The sequence below is a fragment of the Notechis scutatus genome, chromosome 1 (assembly GCF_049901735.1).
Source record: "Notechis scutatus isolate UNSWTSFEM ecotype Mainland chromosome 1, rNotScu1.2, whole genome shotgun sequence".
In the NCBI taxonomy this organism is placed as follows: Eukaryota; Metazoa; Chordata; class Lepidosauria; order Squamata; family Elapidae; genus Notechis; species Notechis scutatus.
Genome location: NC_142009.1, coordinates 18,435,152 through 18,452,222, shown reverse-complemented (window position 1 = coordinate 18,452,222; position 17,071 = coordinate 18,435,152). Strand labels below are relative to the sequence as shown.

The following is a 17,071-nucleotide window of genomic DNA, read 5'->3' as shown; positions in this document are numbered from 1 at the left end:
TTTCGGTAAGTGCTCATAATGAAAAAATTCTAAAGACTAGGAAAAGAAGGTCTATTTCATATGTCCCTGAAACAATTCTTTCTACCTTTCCTCCAGAGAAGCCTTGCTAAGAAAGCCTGGTTACTTAACACACAGCTACTTTTGCCAGTAGAATTGCATAACCGCGCACTCTGACACAGTCTGAAAATCCAAGGTCAGATAAAATGACAGGTATGAAAATGTGGCAATCACGTGTGAGTGTAAACACATACACACAGACCTATTAAGAGCATGAGTTTGGAAACCCTCCTAAATTTGAAGCAACCTTATTGGCTAAGGAAAAAGTACCACCCATTCAAAGATATTTGTTTAGCCTTGCTTTTGACCCACTCTTGAATAGTTTTCAGTGCTACAAAAACCCCAGCTAATACAAAGACAAAAAAGGTTGTTCTTACCTGGCATTAATGGCTTCTGCATCTATATTACACTCTGTCAGAAGGACACGAATGTTTGACAGACGTCCATGCATGACCGCCAAGTGGAGAGCTAAATTTTGACAAGAAAAAGGCAGGATTCAAAGAGAACCTAAAAAAAGATCTGCACATGATTTTCACTGACACTTAAAAGCAAAGTTTAGATTCCGTGTTATTATTGCTATTTATTTAACATGCAAACTTATACGACCATCTTTCTTGTATCAAACCCCAGCAAAGATAGGAAACCTTTTTCCTTGGGGAGCTGCTTTTCCCCAACTTACAAGGGCTACAGTGGTAATGCTGGGGTGTCTCTGCTCTGTCTGGTATCAAAATATTGTTGTTTGAGGGGGAATATATAAAAATGCTGGCAAAATTAGCTTTTTCAGTTGTCAGATTTCAGAGGAGCTCTATGGTTTCAAAAAATGGCTCAGGAGCTGCAAAGCTATACACTACAAATAATTTCCTTCATTGCTGTAAGAAGCAATGCCAGACTTAAAATGTTAAAATGTCGAGGTTTATTGCAGTTGCCATATTGGCTAGCATCCCACAAGGTGTATTGGTAGTCCTTGTTTTACAACCATTCATCTATCCACTGTTCAAAGTTATAAAGATTTGTAACTGGTTGTCGCGCTTACAACCATTGCAGCATCCTTGTGGTCATGTGATCGATATTTGGGCACTTGGTAAACAGCATGTATTTACAAAGGTTGCAGCATCCTGAGGTCATGTGATCCCCATCTGAGACCTTCTCAGCTGGCTTCCAGCAAGCAAAGTCAATGGTGGAAGTGGGATTCACATAACAACTGCATAATTCATTTAACAACCATGGCAAAAAAAAGTTCTAAAATCAAACACAATTCATTTAATCACCTTGCTTAGCAATAGAAATTGTGGTCTCAATTGTACTCATAACTCAAGGACTACCTCTACTCAAAATGTGTCTGGAGCGTACCACATTGGGAAGGCCTAATTAAAAAAAGGCAGCCAATTCAAACAATCCTCTTTTTACTACTTGGGACTATTAAGCATCATCTGCACTAAGACTCACCCACTCCAACTGAGAGAGGTGGCAAACATAAATAACACTCCTTCCTCTTCCTATTTTCCTACAACAACCTGTGAGGTGGATTGGGCTGAGAGTGAGTGACCAGCCCTCTTTCATACCAAAAGTGGGATTTCCTGGTTTTTAGCCTGATGCCTTAATCAACAAAATAAACTGGTTCCAAACTGCTAAAAGGGGCCCAGAAGTGTAACCATGAGCCCAAAGGGAGAACCGTGCCACAAGAGAACGAAAGTGGTTTCTTAAGCCAAGGAAGTGCTCTAAGAAAAACTGAGAGGGAAATGAGCTTGGATAATGTGGAATGAACCTTGGAGTTCACAAGACATACCATTGTTTTTGTTTTCATCCACAGCAGCGAAGTCAATGCCATTCTCCAGAAGGACGGAGCATATTGTGGGCAAGTCTTGCTGAGCTGCAAGATGGAGGGCAGTCTGGCGATGCTTGTTCAACTCATTGACTCTGGCACCTGCCAACAGCTACGAGGAAGGGAACATACGAGAAAAGGGGGGATTTTTCCAGGAGCAATAAAATGTAGGTAACAGATCATCCGGAGTAGGGGAGTTGAAGTCCACAAGTCTTAAAGTGGCCAGGGTTGGAGACCCCTGATCCCCTGATATTCATCTACTCCATTATTAATAATTCAATATCTTTTTTACTATTAATAAGATACCAAGGCAGGCTATAGTGCATTAAAGAAACCAAAAGCTCATACGGCAGTTGACAGTAAGAATTGTTCTGAAATCATGACAAATTGAAGCAATTTGGCACAACTTTACTCGATTTTACATGATTTTGATTTTTTTTAAAACAAAATCCTCTTTCCAGTCAAGTTTGACTGTGCATGACTTCAAATATATCTCAAAGCAGTTTTCTCAGCAATAGAAGGAAGCGGTTTATTATTCCATTCTTCCAAGATGCATTTCAATTTTCCACAGCTTTGGGATTTTCTTTGCTCTCACCACCCAAATATTAGCCAGGCCTGACCCAGTTCATTTCTGGGTGTAGGAAAGGTCTCAACTGGTAAGTGTTGCAACCTGCTGGAACGGTTTTAAAATAAAGGGATGCACAGTTAACTTCAAAGGAAAACACTATTTCCATTTCACAGCAGCCGCATCTTAAGGAGATGCTTCTGCATGACAGGGGGAAAAAGGCTGGAGAGAACCTTTTTCTAGCGTTTATTCTTTGCAAGCTAGATGACGACCTCATGAAGAGGTTGATAGAGCTTCCTTATCAACAACACAGAAATGATTTGTCTTTTTTTTTTTTGCCTCTGGGAGGTGCTATGGTTCAATGCTTTCTTGGTGCTCTCAAATCCAAGTACTAATCAGATTTTGAAGTCAACTAATGTTGCTTAGCTGCTCAGTTATAGATTTCTGAAGTGCTTCTGGCAAATCTTACAGCGCACATAAATTGAAATGTGGGAATAAACATGGCCCACCAGGTACCAACTCTGCAGTAAAAAAGCTCTGCTTTAACCAGCAATCGCTATGAAATCTTCTCTTCCTCGAGGTGAAGTAGCCCTATCACTTCTGAACTTCCAACCATCCTTTAAGACCTGGTTAGGTCATCAAATCCAGGAAGACCATGGAACAACTGAACTTGTGAAATGGCTCCATTATTATTAACACCCCTTTGTCTTGTGGCTTGCTTTTTTATCATTTTTAAATGCTTTTTATAATTAATAATGATCAGTGATTTTAAGTACTTATTCGATGAAATAATTCTAATTTATCAGTTTCAAGTTAAAGAATGGACAACATCCTTTGTTTGCTCACTTGAAGCTCCATAGAGGCATCAGGTCAACAAGCACAGACTTGTCCTAAGTCACTGCAGAAATGTTTCTGCTCTTCTGTTTAATCTGCAATAGTTGTTAACATTGAGGAAATGGTTACTTTGTTTACTATTTATCTTCTTCCTTCAAAAATGTCTCTAAGACAAAAAAAAAAAAAAGGCTCTTTCTCCCCATCAAAATCTGAAAATAAAGTTTGCACCACATACCAGATTGCGCACAATAATTTCAGAGCCGGCCTGAACAGCAAGGTGCAATGGTGTCAGCTTGGAGGTGTCCTGGACTCTGGAATTCACATCTGCTTGGACACTGATCAAGAAGAGTACGCTTTCAATGTCTGAATTCTGAACGGCCAGATGGAGGAAATTCCGACCTTTATTGTCCACCTAGCCAAAACAAATACCATTTTAAGTCAACTGAAATAATTTAATCCTTCTTCAGACATAATTATGCAAGCTGTGAAGGTTAGTGCTTTAGAATCCATTCCCTGTGTTTTCAACGTAAGACTCAGCTTAGCCTGCAAGCAGTCTTCATAGTCCACAACTATTCAAACTGGCAGAAAATTCTGGCACTGCAAAGCAAACTGACTGGTTTCTTACAGTAGATGCAAAAAAGTTAAAAGGGGATGGGATGCAAAAAAAAGTGGGATGCAAAAGAAGGAATGTGCCATCTACTTCGATGATTCTTTTGGTTTCTGCTGCTTTTTGTGCAGAACATCTCAGAAACTTGGTTGTTTTTTAAGATAGCTCTTTTTACTAAATAACAGTTAAATGAGCACTCCTAGGGGGGAAAAGGCTGAGATTTCTTAAACATTTCAGCTTGCTTTAGGCACCCCCACAGATAAGCCAAATCTCTTAGCAAACCCAGAAAATTCCTACTTGAGTAAAGGATGGGATTTTTGTTTCTTGTAACAGCTGATTTCACAATCAAAAGTGACAATTGAGGGTTTTATGGCCAAGGAAAACAAAATAGTTGTACTCATTGTCTATGGAGATTCTCAGTCATCCAGGTCCCGGTTATCCCAAAAGTGCTTTTTCAAAAGTCAACTGGACTTTGTTTTTTCCTCGAAGACATTTCGCTTCTCACGCAAGCAGCTTTGGTCAGAATCTTAGGTTAGGGCTGAAGAATCTTTTAAGTTGAGAAGCGAGACAACTTCAAGGAAAAAAACAAAAAGTCCAGTTTCCCTTTTGAAAAAGCACTTTTGGGCTAGCTTCACTCAGGTTTTATTTCCTAAATGAGTCACTTACCTGCATACTGAATACTATCAAGCTGTGGAATTAACACTGCAATGGGTAGACTGCATAGAAGTGCTTAATAGATCATATTTGGCTCTCTTATACCTGTTCTGCAGCTCCAGGCTCCCGCTTCAGGATTGCTTCCGCTGCCTTGTTGTTCTTATACGTCATAGCGCAGGCAAAGGGGGTCAACCCTTGTCTGTCCCTTAAGCTGAGCTGGATGGCAGAGTGTGAGATCATCATCTGGATAATGGTGTTGTGCTGATTGATAATGGCAACGTGGATGGGGGTTTTTCCTTCTGCATCCTACAAATTAAGTTTAGTCAGTGGTGCAAAACAAATAACCAATCTGCCTTGTGGACAGATTGGCTAGATTTGCTAGGAATACTACAATGTATAGGATAATAGATTAAGTATAGAGGTTCTTAATATGATAGGACAGATGGGCAACCTGAAATACTAAACCAAGGACCTTCAAACTTGGCAAGTTTAAGACTTGTGGACTTCAAACTACCAGAATTCCTGAGCTAACATGACTGGAGGAGGAATTCTGATGAGTTGAAGGCTTAAAGCTCTCAAGGCTTAAAACTCTCAAGTTTGTTTGTTTTTTAATAAAGTTTTATTTGGGTTTTCACACACAAAATACAAGTAAAGCATCTTTCTTGAAAACAGCATGCTCCCGAGTTGAACCTCTTCATACAGACACAAAACTCAATTTCATGCTCCTTTTTGTGTTCTATTCCATATCTTATATTATTCTACATTTTCTATATAGTTTTTCCCCTCTTTTAATTTTCTCAATTTTATTTGATTATCTCATCTCAATTCAAATCATTATATTTATACTTTTGTCTGTTATGTTTCAATTTCATATTATCTTTCCTCATTAAACAGATTTTCTCCTGTAGTTACTAATTACGTTTATATCTTTTAATTACATCCATTCAACTCTTATTTAAACTTCAATATATACCTTAAGGTTATGACCTTCAATATAATACATAATACATAACTTCCAATTGAATTCTGCTTGGTACATTCTTATAATACACACTATATTCTTTAAAAAAAAGGATTATAAATATATGTAATTATAAACCCTCATTCCATTCCAATTCAGTTCTATCATTAATAATCATTAAAATCTTAACATCTTTAACAGTTCTTTTCAATTAAATATCATATATCCTTAAAGACACATATCATCTCCATAATTAATTTTCCCTTATTTCTTTTCACATGTTTTGTAAATCATTAAATATTCATTTTGTTACATTTATTTATTGACAAGCATTCCACTGAATTACGATAGCTATTTTATCACACATTTTAATCATACATTGTTTCATATTTTCTAAAATTATTTCTGTTTCTAATATAACAATACTATCTTATGTACCTTTGCAGAATCCTTTTCCATTAAATTTTCACCCATTATCTCTAAATAGGCCCTGTTTCTCTATATTTTGTTTCTGTCCTTTATAACTTCTTTTCCTTTCTTTCTTCCCTCTCATCTTCTCCCTCCCCTTTTTACCCCCTTGTCTCTCTACTTCTCTCTTCTGCATTTCCCTCTTCTGTTGCTTTCTGATTTTATACTTATTTTTCACTCTATTTTTTTTTTTGGAGTTGTTTTTCCCAATCTTAAACTTTCCATTCTCTTTCCCCCCTTTCCTTTTTTCCCCCCACCTAAGATTACTTGTTCATTAAAGATGGCTTCTTAATTTGTCGCAATCTTCTTGTTCTGCAGGCATTTCTTGTTCTTTCTCATAATTCCAAATCTCCATTTCTAAAAACTGCAATACGAAGCCAAAAGAACCTCTCCCTTCTTGTGCATCTTATTTGTACTTTTTAAGTTCCATTTTCAGTTCTTCTAAAAGTGGAGCCATTTTAAACAGTTTTAAACAACCACCCGATTGATTTTAGTCATTCAAATACAATAACCAAAAATCCAGAAATCATCAAGTAATCCAAATAGTCCCGAGTTATATCTTCTTATTTCTTTTTCCACTTTCTCTTCCTGGGGTTTTTGTTGCGATATTTCAGTTAGAATGTATCTTTTGGAAGTCTTGTTGAGATTTTGCTGTAAGTTCTTTTTAATTCCAGGCAGTCTTTTTCTCTCCTTTCCTGTTTTCAAAAACTTTTGATTATCCAGAAATCTTTATTATCCCTTTGACTTTTTATTTTCAGCATTAAATGTCTATTAATGTCAAAGTGGATTTTTTTCCAATTTCTTGCTTAAGTCTCTTATCTGTCAGTATAGGAAAAGGAGAAAAAAAACCCAAATCTTTTCCCTTTTCTCTTTCCTTCGCAGCTTAAAAATCTTCTTAGGGAACAATGTTATTGTTTTTTTTAATAGTTTCAATTCCAGGGTACCTTATTTGTTGCTTTTGCTGTTTGACCCGGTCAACCAAAACTTTCTCTTCTTATCTTCCTCCTGCACATTCTTTTCCAGTCGAGTTCTTCTTTGTGGTGGCCATTTCTGACCACTGCTACAACCGCCTTCGGGAAAGGGAGTAATGGCCAGCTGGGGAGGAGAGATGCAGCTCTCCTCAACCCTGCAGGCAGTCTCCCCCTTCTTCACCACCTCTACGGGGTGGCTTAGCCCCGAAACCAGCCGGCTCGGGGCGCTCCAGCGGCGAGCACGGATCGAAGCCTTGCAGAAACGAGGCTTCGGTCTGTTGCCGAAGAAGCTCAAACCAGAAGTCCCAAAAGCTCTAAACCCATTTGGACTCCATTCCCCAAAGCCCTTTCAAAACAGACCTACTCAACCCTTCACACAGTTGCTCCCATTTTGAAGCACACCTAAACTGCCATGTAAATTCTAAAAGAGACTTAATGTCATTTTCAAAGTGCTAAACAAACAGCATTCTCTTCTAAAATAAAAAAAAGAACTAGAAAATCACAGCTTCTTTGTATACGCAGCACCACTGTGATCCTTGTTTCCACCCAATTCAGCCTGTATCAAACCCAACTTTATATTTCTTATGTTGTTTGAAACAAACAAGCATGCATCAATAAAGTAACAGTAACAATGACCTGTAAATGTGGCTATTTATGCTACAATTATACATCAGTGGGTCACATATTCAAAAATGTACCCAGGAGAGTGAGACAAATGAGTCAATTTAACCTGTAGCCTCACCTAATTTAAAGAATAGAAAGTATTTAGCTAGTTTCCAACTGAAGGACAGATCTGATAAGCAAGCAAGGGTGGATTTATAGGAAAGGACTGGGTTCTTGACTGAAATGATAAACCTGACCACAATATAGAAGCAGAATATTTTCAAAGCAATTGTCCATAAGGAAAGATTCAAAGAGCAGGTGCAAAGAAATTAGCATAACAGCAATGAAAAAAGGGGTGCCAGCAGAAGCTGAACTGTTATAACTTTTCTCACATACCTGTGCATTTACGCTGGCACCAAACTCCAGAAGGCATTGTACAGTTTCTTCAAGTCCCCAGCAAGCTGCCAAGTGTAATGGCGTCTGTCTGTCATGAGCCTCCTCATCACCTTCTCCATTGGCACCTGGCTGCCTTGGGCTGTTCACATCACAGCCACTGGGAAGAAAGTAGCATTAAAGGATCAGCCCGAAGCATTCAAAATTCCAGACTGTAAAAAAAAAATGGAACTTTGCTCCATTTTAAAAGCTAAAGTTAAAATGATATCCACCAGTCCTCAAATGGGAAGAGAACTATACCTGCATAAAATGTCATGCCCATACTAGTGATCTCTATCCCAGGGCTCTCCAACCTTGACAACTTTAAGACTTGTGGACTTCAAATCCCAGAATTCCTCAGCCAGCAAAGCTGGCCGAGAAATTCTGGGAGTTGAAGTCCACAAGTCTTAAAGTTGTCAAGGTTGGAGACGCCTGCTCTATCCTATTATTGTACCACACCAAGAAATTATAATGCCCTATTTAGAAAGTACAGGGATCTTTAAGGATAGAGATACTGGCTTCCCATCCAACCAAGGTTCAACAGCTATCAAAAGAACCTCCAGCAACAGCTCTCCTTAACTAGGGTAGCACCACAGCTGGGGAGAGACATACATTCTGACACCCAGCTAGAACATTTGCTTCTGCATGAGTGCTTTCTGCAGGTGTTTTGAAAGGGAATCAGGTGATATGCTTCTTTTGGCTTATGTTTAGCATTATTCTGGCATAGCGTTAAGCCTCCTTCTAAAAACACAGCTGATCAACAGCTCATTATGTTTCTTTTGAACGTGAGTTTTAATGCTATTTCAGAAAAGCACTTAAAGATGTATTTAAAAATAGCCTGAATGGGCACTGAGAGAGCTGTGTGGTGAAACAGGAGAGCGTTGGCTTTCTCTCTCCTAATACATTGAGTAACCTGCTCTCCTGCAGCACTACTAGTTGGCTGCTGTTCAGGCTGATCCAAGGTTCCAAGCTGGGGATCTACTCAATAGCCTGGGAGACAGCATGGAGAGAGCTGTTTGAAAGCATTGGTCTCGTCTACTGCCCAAACAGAATGGCCCTGCAAAATTGTGTCCACATCAGTCTAGAGTGGCCAATAGAGGTAGTCCACAACTTGTGACTGTTCAATGTTTGTGAAGGACCTGTCTAGGAATACTTCCGACCCAGTTCTGTCACGTGACTGCATGTAAGGTACTGGGCAATTGGCCACCATTTACAGCACTTCTCAGTGCCCCATGGTCACACGATCGCATTTTATGACAATTTTGCGGAAAACCAGCATTTACTTTGGTTTTCAGCAAAACCAGTTTATGGTGAACCAGGAATGGCTGGATTTATAGGATAATCATATAAATTGCAACACAAAATTCTGTAAACTTTTGTACTATGGGGTTCCCCCACCCCCGACCTGCGGATCAAGAAGCAGGCAATCTGTTCGCTGTTCTCGTCAATGGCCCGGTGCAGCAATGTCTGTAAACAACCACTTGGTCCTGGGCCCCAGCAAGTTGCATCACAGCCGTGCCTTACCTGCAAGCAAGAGATAAAGGGATACATTCAACATATGAAAATGTATGACTTTTTTTTTTTTAACAAAAAGTCTTAAACATAGAGAAGTGACTTCTGGAATGAAAAACAGACATCTTTATATCATAATCTGCCTTTCTTATGCGTATATATATAAACAAAGAGTATGCAGGCTGTTCAACCTTGAAAATTGCATTTATTTATTTGGTCTCTATTAAAATGTACTTTCCTGAACTTAGGCAGGAAAAAATCAAATACACAGGTATAGAATAGGTGGTACCTGGCTCAACAGTAGTAACTGTGAGATGGATATAAGGGGCCTATTGGACCACCACTTAAGTATGAGCCAGCAGCTTCAGCTGCCAAAAAAGCCAACATAGTTGTAGGCTGCATCAACGGAGAGATAGCATCAAGATCATGAGAAATGATAGTACCACTTTATACCTCACTAGTGAGGCTACACTTGCAATACTGTGTACAGTTCTGGTCGGCATGATACACTAAAGATGCTGAGAGCCTAGATAGCATGCAAAGAAAAGCAACAAAGATAAGGGTCTGGGGGCTAAATTGTATGGTGTACAGGTGAGGGAGCTAGATAGGTCTAGCCAGGGGTGGGATTCAAATTTTTTAACAACCGGTTCTAAGGGCATAGCTTAGTTGATGGGTGTGGTTTGGTGGTCATGTTACTGGGTGGATGTGGCTTGGTTATTGGCTGGGTGTGGCCAACTCAATATCACTCACATCGAGGCACGCATCTCCTCGCCTGGCCTCTCATGACTGCAACAGTTGTAAGTGTGAAAAATGGTCATAAGTCACTTTTTTCAGTGCCATTGTAACTTTGAATGGTCACTCCACACAAGCAAAGTACCAGCAAAGGAAGGAAAAAAAACTCCAGAGAAGTTCCTGAGACAGGAAGTCTAGTCCGGCCAAGAATGTAATAAGGGTTAATGGAGAGGCAGTTTCTGTAAGCAACACCAGAATGTTTCCTTCCTGCCTTCCTTACAGGATTAGGCCAGTAATATCTTCTAACAACCAGTTCTCCAAACTGCTTAGAATGTTAACAACCGGTTCTAGTGAATAGGTGCGAACTGGTAGAATCCCACCCCTGGGTCTAGCTTTTTGGCACCAAGCTCTGAAACAGGAGCGTGTGCACACGCACCAGAAACCATAAGAGCAGCTCCCCAACGCACGTGCGTGGGAGTGCCAGAAACCGGAAGCTTAGCTTCCCGGTGCACATATGCGCGCCAGCCACCTGGTCATCCGGTTTCTAAAGTGCATGCGTGTGTGAAGACCAGCTGCCCAGGCGTGCACATGCACTCCAGGGAACTGCTCTTCCAGTTTCTGGCAGTCCCGCGCACGTGAAGACCAGCTGGCCAGCACACATATATACGCTAGAACTGGCCGGAACTGGCATGCCCGGAGAGATGGCTCTGCATGCCACTTCCGGAATGCGTGGCATAGGTTGGCCATCACAGGTCTAGCCTATCAGAAGAATTAGAGGGAACATGATAATGGCCTTCTGGTACGTGAGAGGCTGTCACAAGAAGAGGGGATTAACTTATTCTCCAAAGCATCAGAGGACAGGACAAGAAGTAATGGGTGGAAGCTTGTTAAAGAGAGATCCAACCTAGAAGTAAGGAGAAATTTTCTGAAATGAGAACAATTAATCAGTAGAATAGCTTGCCTCCCGGAGTTGTGGGTGCTCCATTGCTGGAGGTTTTTCAAAATACTTAAGATTGTAACATTTATTCTTAACTTTATCAGTTCCATTCCCTCTTACCAGTGTTGAAGCAATATCTTCCAGATTATTTTCAAGGGCAAGCCAGAGGGGAGGGTTCCCCTTCTCATCTGGCACAGACATGTCTGCTCCTCTGGTGCAGATTGCATCAACTACCAAGGGTAGCTGGTTTTTGATAGCTAGCTGAAGAGCTGTCTCTCCATCTTGAGTCCTGTGATAAAGGCAATGTAAACTCTATTTCTTAGACTTTTACTTCTGACAGGAAATCCTTACTACTCAATACCTGATTAATATAATCACAATTCCACCCCTTAATTGGTTTCCCTCTGGGATCACAAACAAGTGTTTATCAAAACATGCAGCAGAACTGCACTTTGTAGTGACACAGAAGGGGAAAATTATTATACAAGTTAGCAGCAAGGAGTAATTGTATGAAATGACTCTTTAATTAGATGTTATCCTTAGATGTTATTGAGAGGTGACCCTCAAAACCTTTCAAAAACCCTGTAAGTATTTTGCTTTCAAAACAGTGGCAAACCCCATAAATGCTCATGTAGTTCTCATTATCTGAAAAGCAGTAAAAAAAGCTAAACATTAAGTTCTCCATGTTTGTAATAATTATTATTTCAACTAGATAAATTGGAGAATATGATTGGAGAACTATTGTACATTTGCTGTTCTTGAAAATGAAAAGTCCATCTGCTCACACTAACTGCTCTATAAAGAATGAGTTGTGCTCCAAGATTTCATACATGTTCCTGCCCATCTACCTCCTATTACCCAAGGCCTTTTCCACAGACAATGCCAGAAGTTAAAGGTAGAGCTTTCTTCATGTAAAACAAGTGCTAACCCTAGCCTTTAGTAATTCTGTATGTTATACTGAAATTCTAGTTAATTATTTTTTTAAATCTCTTGCCTGAGCAGGAGACCTGGATTCCTGGTCCTGGCCTCTGGCTGTTTGTCTCTTACCATGTAAGAACAAACTCTCAATAATGCATACATTCCTACAATTTTCAATGGGAAACAAAAGAAATAGCAAATCCATTGGTCTACCTTAATACACCTAAGTACATTTAAAAAAATACATTTTCTGACAAAAAGGCACTTCTGGAAAATTCTGGCTTGTGTAATATTGTCTCAGTTACTGAATCTCTCAATGGAAACAAAAATATGCATCCACAGTTACAAAAAATAACACCATTATAAGAGCATTTTAAAAATGAGCCCCTCAAAATGTCTAGGGCCGTGGTGGCAAACCTATGACATGCGTGCCCATTTGTGCCGGCACGCGAGCTGCAGGGAAACTTACTTCACTGTGCATGTGCACACCTCACAGCTGATTTTTGGCCTGTTTGAGGACAGCTTCTGCAGCCTTTGCAGGCCGAAAAATAAGTCCGCTTCGTCACTTCCTGTAATATCGGAAGTAACAAAACAGGCCTATTTTTTGCCCTGCAAAGGCTGCAGAAGCTGTCCTCAAGCCACTGGAAGGCCCAAAAAGGCCTCAAATGGGCCGAAAATCAGCTGGGAGGCGCAGTGCAGGTGAGGGGGCGGCGGAGGGGGGTTGCACACGTATGTGCAGGGGGCAAGAGTGTGTGTGCACACATTGCCTTCTGGGTGCTGGCACATGAGTGTGCGCGCGCGTGAGCGAGCCCACAATTTTTGCCACAGAAGCCCCAAAAGGTTAGCCACCACTGGTCTACGGCATGGAGATGGTCAAAAGACTCAAGTCAGCTATGAGAAATTTTTTGATATTTAACCGGCAGACAATTAATTTAATAAAATGGATTCTTGGGCTGGTTCCCCTCATCTGCTTGGAGCCTAAAAATTGAATTCTGAAAGCCTGCCAAGAGTTTCTTGCAAATACAGAAGTAATTCCCTCCTCTTATTACCTGACACTGATATCGGCTTGATGCTCTAGGAGGAACAAGGCACTCTTGCTATCCTGTCTCTGTATTGCCATGTGTAGCAGAGTCTGTCCGTCCGACATCGTGTCATTGATGGAGGCTCCAGAGCCCAGGAGTTGAGCTGCAATCTTGTGCATACCTGATGGGAAAAGGGCAAGAAATTTATGGCATTTTTAATCTAAGGAGCTTGGGTGAACCTAAGACAGCTTCCCAGTCCAGGTTTTCAATAACATTCCTAAGATGTAGTTTACTTGTTAACTATTTTAATTATTTTAAATTCAGCATCAGAAAGCCCAGAACCTTCCAAGTGTTTAGGGGTACATGATAGCTAGATTTTATGTGCTCAAGGTCAGCATACCTGGAAAGTACAAAATTAGTAAAGATTATTTTGTGCTTAAGTCCCAAGTTCACATATAGAATTCTGTTAGCTGTCAAATGTCTCTAGACTATTACCGAGCTGCTGAACCAGGGGTGGGAGGGAGGGAGGGTTTCATTTGTGCATGCACAGGATTTAGGTTGGATACACAAAACCATTCCACCTGCCGCCACTGAAGCCGCCACCGCTGTCAGTCCGTGGAACCAAAAAGGTTGGGACTCCTGCTCTAGATGCTCCCAAAAGCTGCCACTGAATTTGAATTTTTAAGGGGATGTTAGGGGAAAATGTTCTCGTTCTCTCTCTTCCTCTCTCTCTCTCTGTAAAATCATAAACTGTATTTAATTGAAATGTAAATGAAATTTAAATGAAACCATTTTTTTTCTCTCCTGGCAGCTTCTTTTTTTCGACCCTGACCTCACCAGCTTTTTAGGATGTATCTCTGCCCACAAGTGCCTCGGCTTGCAAAAGCTAACCGTTTCAGAGAACACGCTAGCAAACTCGTCCTGCTGAGCCACCACTTGTAAAGAATAAAGGGTGGGTAATGACATGAAATAACTAAACCTCCTCTGCATTTGAAAACAGGATTTAAAACATCAGGTTGGATAGTGCTTTAAACTCTCATTCATTTCAATCGAGACAGCACAGAAAAGTCTTTCTTGGTGAATCGTTTGATTGATTGCCTGGACAATATCCTTAATTTCTAAAACGACACTTGCTTTTATTTTGCAAAATAAAGCCTCCTCAACCTACCATACTGATATCATGCTTGTTTCAATCCTTACCTGTCCACAATGCTAATCCTAGCACAGTCTGATCTCTAGAATCCTTGAGACTGAAGTCTGGAATGATTTGCAAGTTGTTGGTCGCGTGAAGAGCGTTAGCTAAAAAAAACCAAAAAATAAAACTCAGGTTTCTCTAAACATTCTAACTTAACGTGCTAAAGTATGTTGTGGATTACAATTTTCAAAACTCTTCGTCAAAATCCATAGCATCCTAGCTTGACCTGGAATCCAGATATATTAGTCTTTAATTTTCTTTTCTTTATAAGTTTTTTTTTTATTTTTTTAACTTGAACATATCATCTTCCATTTAATTTTCATAATCTGTCATTCAACCATCATAAAGGTCATCCTGGTTGAGAATTCTGAGTTTTGCAGTCCTAATCTATCTGTTTGGAGCCAGACTGAGAAGGGCTAAATAAGATCCTTTTGCTTTAAATGATCAGATTGAGACATCCTGCTTTTTGAACAGTAGCTTCCATTTTATATTCACAGCTGGGAATTCTAGAACTTATAGGTGGTCCTTGCAAGCTGTAAATATAAAATGGAAACTACTGTTCAAAAAGCAGGATGTCTCAATCTGATCATATACTTACAAATACAATTGGAACCAGAATTTCCATTTCTAAACAAGGTAATGGTGAAGTTAGCTATATGATTCATTTAACAACTGCAGTGATTTGCTTAGCTGTAGCATAAAACTGGGTATGACTCATTTAACAACCATCTTCCTTAGCAAGAGAAATCCTGGTCCCAATTACAGTCATAAATTGAGTTATGCTACTCCTGTGATCTTTTCTCTCCACAAAAAAAGTGTTGAGGATACTCTCTCAATCATAAAGGTTGTTCACCTCTGCTCTGGACCAAGTTGTTAAGAGATCTCCTTTTATGGCCCCCACTCTCTCATTTAACAGAGAGAAGTATAAATTCCCAGTCTCCTTTTTGATTTGATTTGTCTGGAATAGTATAGGATTTCCTGCTTGAGCAGGGAATTGGGCTAAAAGACCTCCAAGGTTCTTTCCAACTCTGTTATTTTCATCACCTTCTCAGATTTCTCCTCTTGGTTCTTTTCTTGAACTCTCAAGCGAACCTCTTCCAGGTGACCCTTTTCCTACTCCTTGGTTTTATTCATTCTACTCTGATGCTTTCCGGTGAGCAACTCCGTACCTAAAGCTTCACTGAACATCTTACCTTTTTGCTCCAGGATGACCGATACCACGTCTGGGTGGTTATAGGCTATTGCCATATGAAGAGGAGTTTGCAAACTAACACTATCCGCAGTGCCAGGCATGACAGTCCCCTTTGGGGCAGGTGCTGCTTTCTCTGTCTGGATATTTGGGTTAGCTCCCTGTTGCAGCAACTCAGCTGTGAGATTGGCTAGACCGTGCTGGCAGGCTGTGTGCAGCGACGTTTCACCCTTTAAAAAAAGAAAAGTTGGAGAAATGAAAGGCATCTGCTGGGAGAATTGGGAGGGGGGGGGGCGGTAAGCTCCTGAAAAAGACTTCCCAGAGCTAAGCAGCCCAGACCTCAAGTGTCACATGCTGACATGAACTTTGCTATCATCAATCTAATCTGAACCTGGGATGAATTGTTTCTGAAGACAGATGTGAGTTCATCTGATTGTATGGCCTGCCTTCTATACCACCCTCCCCTAATCCCCTCCAAAAAACAACCACCCCCTACCACAGCTGGGCTTCACACCAGAGAAAGACAAACAATTATATTCTCAGCAGCAGCCTTGGATTCTCAATGGCCAGTTAAAGGCAGCCAGGCTATCGTACAGGTAGTCCTCAACTTACAACCATAACTGAATCTGAAAATTATGGCCGTGAATTGTGCCAGTTGTTAGGTGGGTGATCACATGACCAACTCAATTTTATAACTTTTTGTTGGCAGTCATTAAGCAACCACGGAGGTTGTAAAACAAACATTGCATTGTTAAGTAAACCCATTTTCTGTAATGGGCATTTTTTTTTTTTGTCAGAAACCAGAAGTGAACATCAATTTCTGGCAAAAAAAAAAAAAATGTCATAAATTGTGATCATGTCCTTGCAGACCACTGCAAATGGTAGTAAATGTGGGTCAGTTGCCAAGCACCCAAAATGCAAACATGTAACTGCAGGGCAGGCAACCATCACTGAAACTTTGAAGCCAAAAATGATGGCCCTTCTTGGGGGGCATCATAACTTTGAACAGTTGCTAAACAACTAGTCGTTAGTCAAGGGCTCCAAGTATTTTGCAAGAAATTGAAAGGAATCAAACAAGGTTACTTGAATTGTTTTCATTCCACCATAAAATTTTTTTAAAAACCCAGTAATGTATGTATTTCTATCTGAGCTGTTTTCTTCCTCCTTCCCCTTTTTCTTGTGCACTGTATCTTTTAAATGTAAAAACTTTTTTTTTATTATTCAGATCAGGATGCCATTCAAGGAACCTTGCTGAAGGATGAACAACACACATCATACAGAGGTAGACATATTGCTAAGGAAATAAATAAAACTGCCCTGGATGGTCTCACATATGATCAGGAGATGCATTACGAGCCTTGGTGGTGCAGCGGTTAGAGTGCAGTACTGCAAACTACTTCTGTTGACAGCCAGCTGCCTGCAATTTGGCAGATCGAATCCCACCAGGCTTCAAGCTTCCATCCTTCTGAGGTCAGTAAAATGAGGACCCAGTGTCAACTAAAAAGGGGGTGCATGTTGGAGTCCTGACACCCAGATTGTTGGGGGCAATATGCTGATTCTGTAAACCACTTAGAAAAAGTACTATAAAGCAC

The 17,071-nt window shown here is 40.3% G+C and overlaps 1 protein-coding gene across 2 annotated transcripts in view; it reads right to left on the bottom strand.

Annotated features, from left to right (window-relative positions):
* Positions 1-17,071, bottom strand: part of ANKFY1 (ankyrin repeat and FYVE domain containing 1) — a 58,598-nt gene that overhangs the window by 6,959 nt on the left and 34,568 nt on the right. For both annotated transcript variants that reach the window (XM_026672392.2, XM_026672393.2), the window contains exons 12-21: positions 15,484-15,709; positions 14,296-14,394; positions 13,123-13,276; positions 11,276-11,444; positions 9,380-9,498; positions 7,939-8,095; positions 4,645-4,845; positions 3,514-3,690; positions 1,844-1,991; positions 435-525 (exon numbers count right to left, since the gene is read on the bottom strand). In XM_026672392.2, the coding sequence (XP_026528177.1) occupies positions 435-525; positions 1,844-1,991; positions 3,514-3,690; positions 4,645-4,845; positions 7,939-8,095; positions 9,380-9,498; positions 11,276-11,444; positions 13,123-13,276; positions 14,296-14,394; positions 15,484-15,709 (1,541 nt within the window). The remainder of the gene's footprint in view (positions 1-434; positions 526-1,843; positions 1,992-3,513; positions 3,691-4,644; positions 4,846-7,938; positions 8,096-9,379; positions 9,499-11,275; positions 11,445-13,122; positions 13,277-14,295; positions 14,395-15,483; positions 15,710-17,071) is intronic.